Source organism: Oryctolagus cuniculus, chromosome 9 (assembly GCF_051225735.1).
Source record: "Oryctolagus cuniculus isolate XC-2025 breed Fujian yellow rabbit chromosome 9, ASM5122573v1, whole genome shotgun sequence".
In the NCBI taxonomy this organism is placed as follows: Eukaryota; Metazoa; Chordata; class Mammalia; order Lagomorpha; family Leporidae; genus Oryctolagus; species Oryctolagus cuniculus.
Window position 1 is genome coordinate 101,377,411 of NC_142875.1, and position 19,998 is coordinate 101,397,408.

General features: G+C 40.7%; 1 protein-coding gene across 1 annotated transcript; it reads left to right on the forward strand.

Annotated features, from left to right (window-relative positions):
* The first annotated feature begins 1,627 nt into the window (after positions 1-1,627).
* Positions 1,628-17,296, forward strand: KLRF1 (killer cell lectin like receptor F1). The gene is made up of 7 exons (XM_017343624.3): positions 1,628-1,825; positions 3,163-3,261; positions 5,436-5,567; positions 10,411-10,553; positions 11,496-11,608; positions 14,405-14,554; positions 16,869-17,296. The coding sequence occupies exons 1-6, from the start codon at positions 1,687-1,689 to the stop codon at positions 14,541-14,543; spliced, it is 765 nt and encodes a 254-aa protein (XP_017199113.2). The 5' UTR covers positions 1,628-1,686; the 3' UTR covers positions 14,544-14,554; positions 16,869-17,296.
* Positions 17,297-19,998: the final 2,702 nt, after the last annotated feature.

Consider the following 19,998-nt stretch of genomic DNA (forward strand, 5'->3'; position numbering starts at 1 on the left):
TGGCCTGGGAAAGCAGTAGAAGATGGTCCAGGTCCTTGGGCCCTTCTACCCCCATGGGAGACCCAGAGGAAGCTCCTGGCTCCTGACTTCAGATCGGCCCAGCTCCAGCCGTTGCAGCCATTTCAGGAGTGAAACAGCAGAAGGAAGACCTTGCTCTCTGTCTCTCCCTCTCTCTCTGTAACTCTACCTCTCAAATAAGTAGATAAAATCTTTAAAACAAAAAAGTAAATGGGAAAGTAACCAAACTTCCCCTTCAGAAGATTCTGAATGATTTATCTAAAGACTCTGGCCTCAAGGAAGTGGAGCATAATTCCCCACTCCTTGTGTATGGGCTTCCCACATGGACTTCCTTCCAAAACAGGCATAAGGAGAAGGTTTACTATAAATAAATCTGACAACCACTACTTAAGACAAGTGACTGAAGTTCACATCCACTGTGATAAGCCATGTTGATAATATGTACCCTTAATAAGATGTGATGAGAATAACAATTTATCTCTGGTATCCATCCAAAAATCCAAGTATAATCATAATAAAAACATTAGACTAGTCCAATTTGGAAACATTCTACAAAATACCTGACCATTATTTTTTAAAACTTTCAAAATCCTCAAAAACAAGAAAAAAAAAAGTCATGGCCAATAGTATCCTAAGGAGGTGTGATAACTAAATATATTGTGACATTCTGGATAGGATCTCCAAGTCAAGAAAAAGTCTCAGGTAAAAAGTAAGGAAATCTAAGTAAAGTATAGACTTTGTTTAATAATACTGATTCATTAAGTTTAACAAGCATATTATACTAATCTAAGGTGGTAATAATAGGGAAATTGGGTGTTGAGTATACAAAAACTGCATTATTCTCACAATTTTTTTGTAAATCAGAAACCATGCCAAGGAGTCAGCATTGTGGCACAGTGGGTTAAGCTGCTGCCTGCGACACCAATATCCCATATGAGTATCTGTTCAAGTCCTTGATCCACTTCCAATCCAACTCCCTGCTAATGAGCCTGGAAACCAGCAAAGGATTGCCCAGTGCTTGGGCCCCTGCACCCACATGGGATACTCAGAAGGATTCTTTACTCTTGGCATATGGCAGCCATTTGGGGAGTGAACCAGTGGATGGAAGATCTCTTTCTTTCTCTGGCTCTCCCTCTGTGTGTAACTCTGCCTTTCAAATAAATAAATAAATATTTTTTAATAAATGCCAAAAGAAAATTTTTATTGTAAGCACATAGCCTAGTGGTTAAGCTCCTTTCTAAGTTGCTAGTTAGTTCGCCTGCATCCTATATCAGAGTACCTAGGAATAAGTCCCAGCTCTGCTCCTGATTCCAGCTTCCTGCTAATTTGAACCCTGGGATACAGCAGGTGATATCTAATATTGAGTTTTTGCCACCCACAGGAGACTTGACCTGAGCTCTCAGCTCCCAGCTCCCAGTTTTGACCTGGCCCAGTCCCAACCATTGCAAATATTTGGAGAGCGAACCAGTAAATGGGAGCTCTGTCTTTCTTCGTTTCTCTCTCTCTCTCTCACTCTCTCTCTCTCTGTTTCCCTGTCTGTCAAATAAATAAACAAATAAATTGAAGTTCTCTTTACTTAAACCATATCCTGTGTGGTTTTATAGCTACAAGCTTTATTTGATTGCCACAGTTTGTAGACTGTAGACTGATTCTACTTTTTGTCAAGGGATGTCTCTCTTTCCATCTCACTCAATGATGGAGTATTCTATTTATGGGATGGTTGAAGAGATGCAAAGCACAAAGGGATCTATAATGAAGAAGCCAAGGAAATATCCTCATCATTGCCAACACAAGTGGACACACAAAGGTAGGAATCTGTAATCCTCCATTAGACCAGAGATTATGCTTAGAATTTTTTTGTGTGGAATTAAACTTTAGATACTCACTGAGAGCTTTTAAGAACTTGAAACAGATCTTGGTATTCATAGATACTGTTAGCTTATTTTGAAAGAATATGTTTACATAGATATCTTCCCAATAGACTGTGAGGTTATCCAGCCCAGTTCCTAACACACAAGTGTGCTTCAAAAAGTTCATGGAAAAAAATGAAATTAAGACCACCAAATAAACATATCTTAATTCTGGTTTTCTGCTAACTTTTCAAAGTACTCTCACTTATATGTTTTTAAATCTTGTTAAAACTGGATGTGGTAAATTAGATTTCACTTTCCCTGAGTTGAAAATTGTGAAAGTGTTACAAGGCTTATTTAATTAAAGCAAAAGATAACAGTCAATAAGGTTAGCATTAGGAGTCAATATAAACAAAAAAGTTTTATTTCAAAGAGCAATTGGGGGCCGGCGCCGCGGCTCACTAGGCTAATCCTCCGCCTTGCGGCACTGGCACACTGGGCTCTAGTCCCGGTCGGGGTGCCGGATTCTGTCCCAGTTGCCCCTCTTCCAGGCCAGCTCTCTGTTGTGGTCCGGGAGTGCAGTGGAGGATGGCCCAAGTGCTTGGGCCCTGCACCCCAAGGGAGACCAGGATAAGTACCTGGCTCCTGCCATCGGATCAGCGCGGTGCGCCGGCCACAGCACGCCAGCCGCGGCGGCCATTGGAAGGTGAACCAACGGCAAAAGGAAGACCTTTCTCTCTGTCTCTCTCTCTCACTGTCCACTCTGCCTGTCAAAAAATAAAAATTAAAAAAAAAGAGCAATTGGGAAGATGGCTACAACACTCATTCTTGCTTATGTATCTACACAGACTTTCACTATTACTCTCATTTCATTATGTTGCTACTATTTATATTTTTCCTTCCTGAGCCTTAATCCCATAGAATGTTATCTCTGTATTTCAAATTATAAATAAAGCCAAATGACATATTTTAGTGAAAATTTTTGACAAATCAGTTTGATCAACTAATATCCCTAGCTGCGTGAACTGTTAATTTTGGAATAGAAGGATTAACGTAAGAAGAGTACTTAATAAACAGCAAATAAAGCATTTTGACCTTTTATTTATAGTCAATAAATTCAATTATTTAAGGATAATTAAGTATGTGTTCATCTCAAGAGAATTTAGTGGACCCTGCAGGCTTCTTTCCCCCATTCTCAGACAATATAATCCCTGCTAATTTGCCATTGCTATGGCACATTTTCAAGTTCCTTTTAAATGTCAAAATGTTTCAGAAGGAAAATGAATCATTACAGATTACCAGGAGTGTCCAAAGTGGCATCAGACTGCTCTGAGACTGACCTGCATTGTCATAGCTGCACTGGTGGCCACGGTGATAGGACTATGTATTTGGGGTGAGTAACTGGAAAGCCACATCTTTTACTATAGGGATAGCTGAATTTCCTTCATGAAGAGTCTTAAAGGTTCATGGAAAAAATACGCATAGATTTCAAAATGTTTTGCACCAAAAAAAAGCTTTTCTTTTTTTTTCTTTTTTTAAATTTTTTTCTTTTATTTGACAGATAGAGTTAGATAGTGAGGGATAGAGACAGAGAGAAAGGTCTTCCTTGCGTTGGTTCACCTCCCAAATGGCTGCTACGGTCGGAGATACGCCAATCCGAAGCCAGGAGCCAGGTGCTTCTTCCTGGTCTCCCATGCGGGTGCAGAGGCTCAAGCACTTGGGCCATCCTCCACTGCCCTCCCGGGCCACAGCAGAGAGCTGGACTAGAAGAGGAGCAACCGGGACTAGAACCCAGTGCCCATATGGGATGCTGGTGCCACAGGCGGAGGATTAACCAAGTGAGCCATGGCACCAGCCCCAGCTTTTCTTTTAAAATTTCATTTTCCATGAATATTCTGAAGCACTCTCATCTAAGAGTTCAGTTCTATGAACTGAAATTTCATATTTTGATGAGAGAACTTACTTTCATGGAAATTCATTGAATCCTTTTATTTTTATTTATTTATTTATTTATTGACAAGCAGAGTGGACAGTGAGAGAGAGAGACAGAGAGAAAGGTCTTCCTTTGCTGCTGGTTCACCCTCCAATGGCCGCTGTAGCCAGTGCGCTGCGGCCGGTGCACGGCACTGATCCAAAGCCAGGAGCCAGGTGCTTCTCCTGGTCTCCCATGCAGGTGCAGGGCCCAAGGACTTGGGCCATCCTCCACTGTACCCAGGCCACAGCAGAGAGCTGTCCTGGAAGAGGGGCAACTGGGATAGAATCTGGCGCCCCGACTGGGACTAGAACCTGGTGTACTGGTGCCGCAGGCAGAGGATTAGCCTATTGAGCCACGGCGCCAGCTTCATTGAACCCTTTTATATCAAATGTTTGGATCTTGCAAGTGACATGATAGTTTGAAGTTTTGAACAGAATTTTTGAGCAGCTTGATAATTTAAATCCAGGAGCTCAGTGCATTAACCCGTGTCCTGCAATGCCAGGAGATCATATGGGCACCAATTTGAGTCTAGGATGTTCTACTTCAAAATCCAATGCACCCAAGAAAGTAGGACATGGCTCAAGTGCTTGAGCCCCTGCCATCCGTGTGAGAGACAGAATGAAGCTCCTGGCTCCTGGCTTCGGCTTGGCCCAGTTTTGCAGTGCATGTAAAAGTTATGCTTATACTACACTGGAATCTAGTGGCATGAGCTAGCATGATGCACAAAAAAATGTACACACTGAATTAAGGCATACTGTATTGCTAAAACAGACATCCAGATGAGTATCTGAGTTTTCAGCCAGCCATACTCTTTTTCTCTGGTGGCTAGCCTTGGCTTTCTTGTCATTCATGTATTGCAGGAGTAGCACTTCTATTGCTTTCAAGAACTTTTCCTTTGCATTTATGACTTAGTGAAAGTGGTGCAAGAGGCCTTGTGTTCAGTCTCTCTGGGCTTTTGGCATGCCTTCCTCACTAAGTGTAATCACTTCCACCTGTTGATTTTTAAGGGCGAAGCACTCACTCCTTCCTTTCATTAGGAGCCTTTGCAAAGTCATTAGTTGGTCTAATTGCAATATTGTTGATTGTTTCTCAGGGAATGGGTAGGCCCAAGAAAATGGAGAGAGCCAGAAGAACAGTCAGAACACACACATTTATCCACTAAGTTTGCCATCTTTGTGTGCTTCAAGGTGCCCCAAACAATTACTATGGTAACACGAGAGCTCACTGACCACAGGTCACCGCGGCAGATATGATAAGAAAACATTAGGAATATAGTGAGGCTTGCCAAAATATCACAGAAACATGAACTGAGCCCATGCTGTTGGATAAATGATGCCAATAATCTTGCACAATACAAAGTTGCCACAAACCTTCTCTTTGTAAAAAAAAAAAAAAAAAAAAAAGAATGCAATATCTACAAAGCTGCTTCAGATGAAGGAGCATGAAGCTGAACTGCTACAGGTTGCAATGAGCCTCCTCTCAATCAGCAGTTCCTGCATGCCCTCGGCAGATTCATTCAAATAAATAATTTACGGGCATGGACTTAACGTTATAGAAATCTAACTAGTGTTACTATTTTTCTACTTTCTTAGTAAGTCATCTAAGCATATATTCCTTCAGTGACAACCACAGTGGGGAGCTATGTAGTAGTGAGAATGGAACCAAATATTGCAATTGTATGAATCTGTCTCCCAGGAAGCCACCGAACAATACAAACGCCCCAGGTAAGTGGTTTTATATCACTGTCTTTTCAGGAAGGAAAAGCTAGTTTGTACTAAGGGGTCCTGCCAAGTAAAACCGACAAAAGACAGGTTAACAAAACAGGAAGGTTTACTAAGGTGTGCACAGGAGCTGACAGAAGCAGTAGCTCTCTCACTAAAGGGTTAAGCAAGCCGGGTAGGGAGAACAGAGACTGGAGGAAATGCCTCTGTGGGAGCAGCAAACGCATTTCTTTAGGAAGAATGAAGGGGAACAAACTGGAGATAGGAAACTGAGCGGGTTTCCCATTTTCTTCATGGTTAAAAAAAAACCTGCTTCAGAAAGGGGATTTGTGGTCTAGGTTTACACTTGGTTTTTCTGCTGAGAATAAAGATGCAAAGAGGGACTTTATGGTAGCTCATTTCTCAGAAGTTTCTGCTTTCAGTCAGATCTGGACAGATAAGAGAAGCTGCGAGAAGGCCTCTGTTTTCATCTGTTAAATTTCCAATGCCTTCAATTCACACACCTGCTGGCAGAGGGACACGTGGCGCAGGGGCACAGCGCTCTGAAAGTCATGCTCTTATTGCAGCTACTGCCTCCCATTCTGGTCCTGCTCATTTATCCAGGTCACTGCTCTACACCCTCACCACTGCCAAGCTGCTCTCCCATACCACCGTCTCCAGTAGCTAACTTGCTACTACTTCAGGTTTTATGCTTGTTCTACCAGTAACCACGATCTCTCACAATTTTCCAAGTTCTTATTTACTTGAGTTTATATATTTATTAGTCATAAACAAAATATTTGGCTTACTGATGAGACAGCAGAGATTTTAAGAAACAGTCACTGCCCATAGGAATCTCAGGATCAATGTGTGAGATGGCAAAGATCAAACCTGCAGGCACTGCTGTGTGCAGTTGGATCTACTAAAGCCCTTTCCTGACGGAAGCCCTGGAGGAGCTTCCAGAGTGGATTTTGGTGTCTCTGAAGTGCAGGTGGTGGAGCATGGGTTAAGGGTCACATGACAACAGCTGCTTCACCACAACAGAGCCATGCTCCTGGAACACCCATCCTACCTAGTGGAACATCACCCAGATAGCATTATATGTATTAATGATTAGAATAGTCTACTTGCATGAGAATTTAAGATGCAATCAATTTTGAAGAAATTTGGTGGAAATCTGAAGGATTTGATGGAAAGCTGTAGGATGCTTTGGCCTAAAATAGCTTTGTTAGTTTTGTTGATTGCTTGTCTATTACTCTATGACCAATTGCCCTTATCTTTTTATTCACACAGATATTACTTATATATGAGAATGATTACTGTTTCTGTAATTATTATTTTTATAATATATGATTAAGGTGTTCCAAATCATTCTTTTAAAGTGCAAATGTCAAAAGATTAAAATGCAAGACCATTGGAGACTGGTATGTCTCAAGAAGAAGGGAATTGCTAATTACCAATTTACAGGTGGTGTCTAGGTGTGTATTCAGTTGGTAGGATCTTTCCAAAACACAGGGGCCAGGTCCCTCCTGTGCTTAACACACTCTGGTGACACTCCAGATTCTTCAGAATACACTCTAAGCCTCTAACATGGCCTAGGTGGCTCTGTGAGCTTCGAGCAGGCCCTTTTCTCACAGCTCAGTTCTTCGCTTTGTACTCCAACCTCCAGCTAAGCAAGCATCTGTAAGTTAATAAAAAGCAGCAAAACCTTTCAACTTGGAGTCTTCTCTTGTGACAATCCAGTTCTTCGCTTTGGAATATTCAGCTGTGCATTGCAACTCCCGACTCTGAATCCTTCCAGTATAATCGCATGGTTCAGAGCATACACCAAACTATGATAAAAACACATATACTTCATTTTAATTGTATTTCTTAAATAATAGGGAAATTAAATATAAAGTTACATATATTGGATATTTATATTTTTTATCTTTAAAATGCTTACTTACCTTTTTTAGGCTCTTCATAAAGAACTGAGGTGTTCAGTCTTCTCTTATTTATAAGTACTTAATGTAGAACAAGAAAGTGAAAGTTTCCTTTTAAGTTACAACTATTTCCAAAGTGTAAAATCTATGAAGAACTATACATTTTTGCCCAGTTCAAATACAATGAACTATACTAAAATATATTTCTGGTTCTATGTTAAGTTGTGATAATTAGAAACCATATTCTAGTTAAATACTGACACTCACAGTGATAGAATACAACATGGAAAATATGACTCTAGGCATCCTTATGCATTTAGTCCTTTTATCACAGCTCCTTAATAGGTCGGCACAGGGCACTGCTGTATCATTCCTCATCCAGGGGAGCCTCTGAACTTCCTTCTGTCATTTGGAGGGCTTCTCCTCTGAGAATCCTGGCACCACGGCACAAGAATTACTCGGTTCGCTCCATGATCTTATTCTTGGCATGTGTGAATGCCAGCTCTTCACACTCTAAATCACCATAACTCTCAATGAACCTCTTCCTCTCCATCTCACTGCACTGATATAGGCTGCACATTAGGCTTGTGCCAAGTGGCTTTTAGACAAATAGAGTGAAGTGAATAATTCGTGCTTTATTTTAGAGGCCAAATGCTACCATAGCAAAGTAAACCTCTGAAAAGCAGGGGAGCTCAAAATCTATTGTTTTCAATTATTTATAATTTTGAGTTTCAGCAAAACTAACCAAACTGGTGATTTTAGCAAAGATTTGTCCTCAGTTCTGATCTGGGGTATATTGTTGAGTATTTTTCCTGGCCATAGTTTATTGATACAATATTTCCATATGCTTTTGGTTACTACTTATAAAATGAAATTTCCTGGGAAGAGGGCAGGAAGAATTAGGGTACTTTGCTTATTAAAATCAGAAACTCAGCACGTGATATTTTCCCCAAATAGTGTGATTCCTCCTACTCTAAGAAACCCACTAGGCTGTAACAATAATAATTAACTTTTTTATAAAGTATTTTATAGTTTACATTTTCATATTCATCTCATTTGATAAAAGCACATTAGATAAGTTTTTATCCCATTTCATAAATACTTTAAAAATTATGCATTTGAATTATGAAAATAATTACTATCTTAAACAGATAGAATGAATACTTAGGTACCTATGATTCAGCTTAACATAAAAAATTAGTTGAAACCTGTGTGTGCATATTTCTGAATACAGATATGTTTGAATATCGGTTTCAAGTTTTCCTTTTCCATAGAGATAAATCTGGTGGTCAAAACATAGACATGGGTCATAGTGAACTATTTGCTTTGCAAAGTTCTGAGAAAACATGATGTGAAATAAATTTTTCTGCATCAGAAAGGTGCTTTGAAGGAGCAATTTCGCGGCTGGTTCACTCCTGCTACCTTTTAGGCTGTCTGTTTTCAAAGGTGACCCTCTCCCCCTTTGATCTGGAATTGTTGCAAAGCCTCCTGGGAATTCCTGGTAGAGCTGTAAGGTGGTGCCTGCTGTAAAGACAGGAACATGTTTCTACTTATCCTGTGTTTAAAACGTCCTGCTTTTCTTTCATTAGGCTGCTAGGATTTTGATTGCTAAAATTACCAAGTTAATATTTCACTCGGATCTTTGCTGTCCGAGAAGAAGTTCTGTGTACAGCGTGTGGGCTGCTGTGAAGCCTGACAGTCAGCTCCATTCAGTCATGACGCGGCCGGAGAGTCCGAGATCAGATGGCTGAAAGTTTACCCTTTTAGTGCCTCCAAACCCCATCATCTTTTATTTTCTCTATAGCCTGTCTAAATGTAAGAATAGTGCCAAGGCTTTAAAGTTCCCTCTGACTTATCAGCCATGTCACCCTGAGGAAGTTATTTAAATTTTACTTCAGTTTCCCACTTTGCACTTAATTTTACGATACCTTTAACATCCTGATCTGTAAAATGAAGACTATCAAGTTAGCAATCTTATGCCTCTGTAGCAAATTCAATAAGTATTTGATATGCAGTAATTGCTCAATAAACAGCGTAATAATGAGTATGTCTGGCATTTACCTTGACTAAAGATTATTCATCAGTGGAGGAGGGTTCATTTTGTGAAAGTGGTGGAAAACTCTTACTTTTAAGAGAACAGTTTTAAAAATTAGTGCTGGGGCCGGCGCTACAGCTCAATAGGCTAATCCTCCACCTAGCGGCGCCGGCACCCCGGGTTCTAGTCCCAGACGGGGCACCAGATTCTGTCCCGGTTGCCCCTCTTCCAGGCCAGCTCTCTGCTGTGGCCCAGGAAAGCAGTGGAGGATGGCCCAAGTGCTTGGGCCCTGCACCCCATGGGAGACCAGAATAAGTACCTGGCTCCTGCCTTCCGATCAGCACAGTGCAACGGCCGCAGCACGCCAGCCGTGGCGGCCATTGGAGGGTGAACCAATGGCAAAAGGAAGACCTTTCTCTCTGTCTCTCTCTCTCTCACTATCCACTCTGCCTGTCCCAAAAAAAAAAAAAAAAAAATAGTGCTGGGACAGGTTTTTGGCTCAGTGGTTAAAAAACCATTTGGGCACCTGCATCTCACCTCAGGGTGCCTGGATTAGAGTTCTGGCTCCAGCTTCCTGTTAATGGCGTCCCAGGAAGCAGCAGATGATGGTTAAAATACTTGAGTAGCTGCCACCTGTGTAGCAGACTCAGCTTTCGATCTGCTCTCCTGGTTTTGGCCTAGACCAGCCCTGGGTTCACTCACACACAAATGTGAGTGAACCAGCAGATGAAAGATCTCTGTGTGTGTGTCGGGGCGGGGGTGGGGTGGGGGGCAGAATCGGTCTGTCTATCTCTCTGTATTTCACATAAATAACTAAATTTTAAAATGAAATAAAAATGAAAACAAAAATCATTTTTGATCTTAAACCTCTTTCTCATTCCTATTTCTCCCTATTTTTCCATTTCAGCAAATGTATGCCCTAATGACTGGCTGCAGAAAAAAGGAAAATGCTATAAGTTTTTCATGAATTTTAAATCGTGGATCGATAGCCAAAAATCCTGTTCAGTAAAAAAATCACATCTCTTGATGATCCAAGACAAGGCAGAACTGGTAAGAGCTAATGGGTCATGAAGAGTAGCCCTGTCAAAGCTGGGAGAAATGTGTGGGGTTTTCAAAGAGTTCATGGAAAACACATATTATGAAAATTGCACATAGATTTCAAAATTTTTTGGACCAAAATAAGCTTATCTTCCAATTCTGTTTTCCCATGAGCTTTTTGAAGAACCTGCAGGGGTACATTTCATGAGATTAGAATTGTAGTACTGATAATTGCTGACATTTGCTGAATCCCTTCCACGCATTTGGCCCTAAGTGAGGCATTTTACAAATGTTAAGTAAATTAGTGCTGACAATGAATCTGCAAAGCAGGTTAAAACTTCTGCATCCTCAAGAGGAATCTGCAGACCTTCACAGATACAGAGCTGGCCTATTTCATACAACATATAACTGGCAAAGCTGGGTGTTTAACCCAGGATCATTTACTATCCAGGCCATCCTTCCACCTGGTCTCTTTGAGAGAAAGATGGGAGCTCTTTTTGAAACACCGATCTGTAGCATATCTTTCGTATCTTGGGTAGAGAAGATGGATTTTTTTGTTTGGTTATTGTGTAGTTTCAGAGTAGGCACAGGTGTTTTTTCAGGGCTACAAGTTGGTTGGCAAAAGCAATGAGTAGGTGTGGATTCCTCTGGCAGGCTTATTTATTCTTTGCTGTTGCTTTATAACCCTTTGCCACTCCTTCATGAGTTGCTGTTCACATCATCTTCTTGAATACCAATAAGCAACATGGGCCTTCACACAATGTATGCAAGAATCACGTACATTGAAGACATTTCTATATGATTGTTCTTCCCTAAATAGATAGGGAACCACTTTTAAAATTTTCCTCATTAAGGATATAAGTATCAAAACTTTGTTAAATCTGGACAAAAGCCAAGAAGAGACTATGCTAAGAGGTTGAATTCAGTTAATTCTCTCGGGACTCCCTTTCTCAGGATTTCATACAGAGTAACATACAGGATGGAATCTACTTTTGGATTGGATTAAATGTTTCACATCCACAAAAGACATGGACCTGGCTGGATGGCACACCATTAAATCTACAGTTGTGAGTGTTTGGCCTTTGAATATCATTGAAGAAATATGGGTTGAAGCAGCAAACTCCTGCTGGTGGCTACCTGAATCTCCAGGTGGACTGTTGGTTCCTGTAAACTCTGGAGCTTGATCTCTTTTGACGTGTGAATGATTAGATCGTTTGACTTAGAGAAATAGAGACTTCTAAACTTATTTATTTTCATTTTTAGGCTTTCAGTTAATGATTCAGGAGGTTTCAAAAAACATCTTCATGTACTTTTATCACATCTGTTCTGTAAGCTGATGTTACACACTAATCCCAAAAAACAGGCAAAAACACAGGGTTTGGGGCTAGGGGCTGTGGTATAGTGGGCTAGACCTCTGCTTGGCTTCTGCCTGCAGTGCTAGCATCCCATATGGGCACTGGTTTGTGTCCTGGCTGCTCCTCTTCTGATCCAGCTCCCTGCTCATGGCCTAGGAAAGCAGCGGAGGATGGCCCAGGTGCTTAGGCCCCTGTACCAACATGGGAGACCCAGAGGAAGCTCCTAGCTCCTGGTTTTGGCTCAGCCTGACTCTGACTGTTGTGACCATTTGGGGAGTGAACCAGTTGGGAGGGAGGACCTTAAAATCTTTTTTAAAAGATTTTAAAAAGATTTTAAAATCTTAAAAAAAAATACCCTACAGATAAATTCAAACAAGAAAAAAAAGGGGGGGGGGGTTTCCAGGTGAGCCTTTCTCCTCTTGGTATAAGGTTTCAATGATGATCAAAAATTTCACCAACCTTCTTGGAAATGTGAAGTGGAAGTGTGCATCTTAAACAGATGCAAAGGAGATTGGGAAGAGTATTGGTGCCCAGAGTCAGTCAGCAGGCCCACCACTGGTACAGAAGGTGACCCTGCAAATGAGGAGTTTCTCTGAGACCTCTCACAGCCTGTCAACGTTTGTATTCCACACCTGTTCCATTTCACACAGTGTTACTCTGTTTTCTATTGCTAAACAATACACGTGAGGCTTCTTTGTCTCACGATTCTCGTGGGCAGAGGGCCCAAACTGGCCCCTGACTGTGTCACATCCTGGCAGAGGAATCAGAAGCGACCCAGCCACGTGCAGAAGAGGACAGGTGTTTGGGCTGGTCTCGCTTTACAAGAACCCATGCTCACGATACCAGCATTCATTCTTCCAGCACCCCGAATGACTAATTCTTTGAGGTGCCACCACCTCAGCACTGCCACATGGGGGTGAGTTTCTAGCACATGAACCACCTTCAAACTATATCCAAACCACAGTAAACACATACATTAGATTAATTTTAAAATTTCATCTTTGATTATATCTAATAGAACTCTACCAACTTATTTTTTTTTCCAACTTATTTTTAAAGCCCCTTCTATCCATTTACACTCAAACTTGCTTAGAACTATTCATTTACTAATGTGGTCCTTAAAATTGAGTTATTTTCTGATTTTTTAAGATGATGAAATTGCCCTGTGGCGTATTTTTCAAAGCCAGGAGAAGTTGATTTAAACATCATGGAAAAAAAAATTAAGAGGGACTTTCCTTCTTTTGTGACAAGGGTGAAAGATTTGGGTATCCCCTTATGTACATGTATGCACAGAAATCCTTTTGCTGAGACGTCCAGGTAAGTTTAAAAAATGTCGGGGTGCTGAGCTCTTCTCCCCTACTCCTCACTGTAACTCTCACTTCTTCCCCCACCGGGAGTTGCTGTGGCCACTTTTAGCAACATCTGCAGCTTTGCAGCTTCACTTCAGTGAAGTCTGTTTGTATCAAGGAGAAATCTTCTTTCTTAGGGTCCTCTGTAGAATCAAGGAGGTTCATCAAAAACACTTAAAAAATTTTTCAAAGGTGTGTCATTTGGGATTTGGGTCTGAAAGAGGAAAAGGAATAGTTTGATTTGCTTTCCCCAGAAAAATGGTTTCATATTTTTTTTAAACCATGTATATGTTTGGATGTGCCGATATTCCCAAATCTTCAAATGATGACTAAGGCATTGTCTGCTATATAGCTGGCATTCAGTTGTTTCAAACATGCAAAAAGATTGAGTCAGGATTTTCTGTGGTAACTTTAGTTTTCATATAACTGCATGAAATTGCAAAAACTGGGGCTGGCGTAGTGGGGTAGTGGGTTAAGCCATTGCCTGTGATGCCAGCATCCTATATGGGCACCAGTTGAGACCCAGCTGCTCCACTTCTGACCCAGCTCCATGCTAATGCACCTGGGAAAGCAGCAGAAGATGGCCCAAGTGCTTGGGTCCCTGCACCCACATGTAAGACCAGGAGGAAGCTCTGGGCTCCTGGCATGCGCACGGCACAGCCCTGGCCGTTGCTGCCATTTGGGAGTGAACCAGCAGATGGAGGATCCCTCTTTCTCTCTCTCTCTCTCTCTCCCTCTCTTTCCCTCTTTCTCTCTGTCTCATGCATGTGCGTACTAACCCTACCTTTCAAATAAATAATAAATAAATATTTATTTAAAAAGAAATTACATTGCTTCTCATCCTTTTGGCTAACATCAAGTGTAAAAAAGGGAAATTGCAAAACAATATTTTTATTAATTCACATTTTTATTTCTATGGGTCATTTACGAATGATCACTTTTGGTTAAGAAATCATCTGGATCATTTCCTTTCTTAATGAAGGCAGTGTTCTCAGTATGCACTCCCTATCCATGTATTACCATGGCTTGCATCAACAGCTTGTAGAGTACGCAAGCCCAAGGACAGAGGCAACGTACAGAGCTGTGCTTTCAGCAGACTGAGGACAGATAGCTAGAAAGAGTCCTGCTCCCATGAACTAACGCGTCTTTTCCTTTTCAGATTCCAAGTCACAGGCCAAGTGGAAGAGCATGCCTGTGCTGTGATAACCAAGAAGGGTATCTTCTCTGAGAAGTGTTTCATTCAAAGTTACTGGATTTGTCAAGAAGTGATTCCTTCACCATCAGAGAATGACCCCTAAACTGATCTCAGGTATCCTTCCCAACAAAGAAATGTTCACGGGGCAGGCCTTTGGCCCAGCATTAAGACACTTGTGTCCCATATCAGGGTTCCTGGGTTCCATATCTGGCTCTGGCTCCTGACTCCGGCTTCCTACTAATGCAAGCTCTGGCAGGCAGTGGAGACAGCTCAAGAAATTGGGTTCCTGACACTCACATGGGAGACCTGGATTGAGTTCTGGTTTCCAGCTTTCTCCTGACCCAGTCCTGGTCATTGTGGGCATCAGGGGAGTGAGCCAGTGATTGGATTCTGCCTCAGAATAATTCATTAGTTAATTAATTAATAAAGAATCTGTGCCTGGTTTGACAACTGTTCACAGATATTTTTACATTTGTATATCTTTACAGAAATAGGTAGTTTCTATGACAAATATGATGCTAAAGAAGACAGTATAGATTTGTGTTGCTACAAATCAAAGCACACCGCTTCAACCCACTTTTACTTGGGCACTAGCACTACGTTTTCACAGTAATCTCCCATTCTTGATAGTGGGACTATTTCAGATAAAAACTATCCTTCTGTCTCCTCAATACTTCACTCCCTGCACCTCTCACAATCCATTAGCAAAGGGTCTTGTATTTGTCTTTAAGATAAAGGAGAAGCCATTAGATGAATATTCCTAACCTCTTAGCACTGAGTCTGCACATCTGTCTGCTTCTTGCCTATTACTTTTTCTTTCTCTCCTATTTCTTACGAAGGAGTATACATCTTCCTGCCTAAATCAAATTCTCCAAGTCTGTGTTAAGGATTGTAACCTTTATAATTTTATCAAAAAGACCACATCCCTGATTATCTCCCTTTGAAGTCCTCTTCTTTGTTTTCTATCAAAAGCAAAACATGCGAGACTGCAACAAAAATTCCCTCAACCACATGTGGCTTCTAGTTTCTGCCCAATTTCTCCCACCTGTTGTAAGCCAAACTTCCTAAAAGCTGTTCATTTATACCTGCCTTTACTGCTTACTACCTCACACTCTAAGTTCCTTTAAAATCGGGCTTCTGCTTTTCCTATTATTACAGTACAATGTTCTCACTGTGTTACCGATGGCTTTCTTCTCACTAAGTATAATGAGAACTTTACCTACTTTAACCCTCCGCAACTTTGCTCATTACTGACCTAGCTTGTCTTCAAAAATACTCTCTAACCTTAGCATCCATGATGCAATGATCTCCTGAACTTTTCCCTCCCCATCCAGTCTCTCCCTAGTCTTCTCTGGAGTGTCAATTTTCCTCTTCTGATCCCTTAGACACTGCTATTCCCCGGAATTTTTCCTGAGTCTTCAACCATATACAGTTCCTAGCTGAACTCATCCATTACATAACTTCAGTTGCTATCAATTTATTCATAACTCTCAAGCACATGTTTCTCATCTCTGCCTGCCTACTGGATATCTCTGTTTGAATATCTCAAGGTTTCTCATACTTCATATGTTAAAAATTAAATTCACTGGGACCAACCTTGTGGCATAAAGCTACTCACTGCCTACAATGCCGGCATCCCATACGGGTGCCGGTTCAAGACCCAGCTGTTCCACTTCTGTTCCAGCTCCCTGCTAATGGCCTGGGAAAAGCATTGGAAGATGGCCCAAGAACCTGGGCCCTGTTGCTCATGTAGGAGACATGGATGAAGCTCCTGGCTCCTGGCTTTGGCCTGGCCCATTGCTGGCCATTGTGGCCATCTGGGCAATGAACCAGAGAATGAAAGATCTCTCTCTGTCTCCTCTCTCTCGATGTAACTCTGACTTTCAAATAAATAAATCTTTTTTAAAAATTAAACTCATTAACTTAGTGGGGTACAGAAACATGTCCACATAGTTAAAGCCAGAGTCCTACGACTTCCTCTTGCTGTTGACACTCAATATTCAAACATTCATTTAAGTCCTTTCAATTTTACCAGATACCACATCTTTGTATCTAACTTATCATTCTGGATTACTGCAACCATCTTTTTGACCACTTCTAGCTTTAGCTGTCAAGTTCAACTTTCCGTATTGTGATCATAGTCACCCTATACACTTCAGCTCACACAGTTCACCACTTAACTCCCTCAAGTTGCTTCCCATTGCTTGAAGGTTTTCATCCTCTCCTCAAAGCTTCATGTCTTGGGTCCTTTCCACTCCCACCCCTCTTCCAACCTTGTCCTTTGGATGTGACCGCACTAAACTCTGTTCAGTTCTTCACATGTGTCATATTTTCTCTCGCCTCTCATCTAGCCTTATATTGTGGGCCTAAGTGTAATGAATGTGTTTCCCTTTTCTGCTCACCTGTGTAACTCTTTCTTATTTTTCAGGTCACCAGTGAAATGCCATTTGGAGGAAAATGCATTCCTGACCAGTCTCTACTCCAGATTGAATTATATAGATTTGATATACATTTTCATAGCTCTTTGGGCTTATGGAATCTTAACAGCACTCTGTTTTTCTTGACTCTTACTTATTTAATTACTTGTATTTTTTAATAGAGCATAAACACTGCAAGGCCAATAATCCTCATGACTTTATGGGATAGGATACCTGATGTATCACAGATGATAAATAAATACTTGGGCTATTGAGTACCTGCTTGTAGCATTTTCTGTGGTTTCCCCAGCCCTAAATTTACAAGTCTCATGATCTCCTCCATGTCTAGGTAATCTAGACCTCCAAACAGAGAAATAAACACTGTGTAAAAAGCCTAAGTGCTAATTTACATGGGCAAATAAAGGAAATTTCCAAGTCATTTGTGTTTTTGTTTTCAACCTACACTTGGAACAGAGAGATACAACGTGAATGTTTGCTGTTAAGTTTACCAATGGAGACCCCACTTGTAAGGCCTTAGATCCACTGCAAGTAAAACTGAATCTAAAACAAACAAAACAAAACCACATTTGTTCCAAATCCATATGTCACCAGCAGAGGCCAGCTTGCCTTGGTTTTCAGCCATGTGGTAGTGAGTTAGACAAATTCAGAGAGAAGAAAGTAAGCAGGGTAAAGCCAAAGCTTATGAACATCTGCTCCAAGAGAGGGACCGGCCAGTAGTGAGAACATGGCATGCTTTCGTCCTGGTTTGTGGCTTTCACCCCTCAATTATGGTGGACAAAGACTAGTGAGGAGTGAGGCAGCCTTGAAGCTCATGAATGGCGCTTGTGATTGACATCCGGGAACTGCATACCTTTGGACACTGCACATGCAGCCGTAGACTAGACTTTTCCATTTCAGCTGTTCCCATTTTATCAGGATACTTGATCCACAAGTTAAACTGCGAAGTGGGCAGTCTCAGGTGGGTCCTGGTGGAGATCAGGTCCCTTGGTCTCACCCTGGATGAGGGTCTTGTGGCCCCTCCCCAGTTGCTCATGCTGAACTATCTACCAGACACATACATGTTTACAGAAGTATTTATATCTGAAAAGAACTAAAATACAGAATTTTTAACTCATTTTAAATGAACACAGAGAACACAAAACCATGTTCATTAACTTAATGAATATAATAAAAATAGATGCAATTTTATTAATGTGAACATTTGAGGAATGTGGGAAAAAATCGTAAGAGAAGGGAGGGAACAAATGAAAGAATAGGAAAAAGATGAAATACTGGGAAAAAATGAAAGTAAACTGTGGCAAATTAAGAGATCATGAGACTAGTGTTGTGGCACACCGGGTAAGGCACCAGCATCCCATGAGGGCACTCCAGTTCACGCCCTGTGTGTTCCACTTCTGATCCAGCTCCCTGCTAATTCACCTGGGAAAGCAGTGGAAGATGGCCCAGGTGTTTAGGCCATCGCCACCCATGTGGGAGACACAGAGGAAACTCCAGGCTCCTGGCTTCGGACTGGACCAGCTCTGGCCTTTGAGGCCATCTGGAAGGTGATGTGGCAGATGAAAGATGTTTCTTTCTCTGTCTCTCCCTCTCTCTGTGTAACTCTGACTTTTGAATAGATAGGTAAATCTTAAAAAGAGAAAAAGCGGCTGGCACCACGGCTCACTTGGCTAATCCTCCACCTGTGGCGCCGGCACCCTGGCACCTTTGTTCATCAGAGATATTGCCTTATAGTTTTCATTTTTTGTAATGTCCTTGTGTGGCTTGCATATCAGGAAAACTGCTTTTTAAAATGCTTTTGGAACTATCCTTTCTCTATCCTCAATTTTTTGTAAGAGTTTGAGGAAGGTTAAAGTTAGTTCTTGACATGTTTGGTCAAATTCAACCCATGTAGTTTTCTTAGATGGGAGAGTTTTTATCACTGATTCAATCTCCTCACTCATTATTGGTTTGTTATAATTTTCTATATGTTCATTATTCAGTCTTGTTACATTTTACATACCTAGGAATGTGTCCATTTCTGCTAGGCAGTCAATTTGTTGGTGTATGATTTTCATAATCTCTTGTGATCTTTGTATTAATGTGATATCAATTATGATATATCCTCTTTCATTAGAGTATGCTCTTTTTTTAATCTAGCTAAAAGTATATTAGTGAGTTTGTTAAAATTGTAAAATAGTCTGATGAACTTTCAGAAGGCAAATAAATTTGGATTATTTTCATAGTTAAAATTCACAGTGGCTTTTTGGCAACTCAAAGGTGTAAATTTAAGATGCATGTGAAGTATTGCTAGACCAAACCAAAAGAATTCCAGGAAGATAAAAACAGTGATCCATAAATCTTTAATTATTAATTGTTCATACCTACTTGATTACTATTCTGGGACCAAATACTCAGCTGTGCTAGTGTCTCATTCCCAAGTTAGCGTCTCTACAATCAAATGAATTCTCTTCCAATGGTTCTCACACAGTGGGATTATACTCCTGAACATCTTTCTCCTCATTTATTCTCAGTATATTCCCCATCAAAAGACATAATTAAAATATTTTTGGACAGCTAGACTTTCCCATTAATCATTGTGAAAACTTATACGTTAGTGCATATGTTATACTTTAAAAATGCAATTTCAAGTATAATCAAGTATAAAAAATTTTAACTCTTACACGTTACATGCATTTCAGAGATCTGCAGCTCCAGGTGTAATTATCCTTTATTATCCTTCAAGAGAGTTGTGAAAACATTTGTGATTTTAATTTTAAAAAACCAAAAGTTTCCATTTTTCTTTAAAATACTATTAGTATTATTTAGTAAACATGAGAGTAACATTTTAATATTAATTAATGAAGTTGAGATTAAACATAGATAACATTAAAAATTATATCATTAAGGGTGAAACAGCATTAGGTACCACAAAAGCCATGAGTCATACAGATTGTTGACATCATTTCTCTATTATTTGACAGGACTAACACAATAATCATATAATTGATAAACTAAATTACTTGAAAGAGCAAAGAAAGATTTTACATGTACTACTTGGTATTAGAAGTAGTACAGGCCGGCGCCATGGCTCAATAGGCTAATCCTCCACCTGCGGTGCCGGCACCCCGGGTTCTAGTCCCG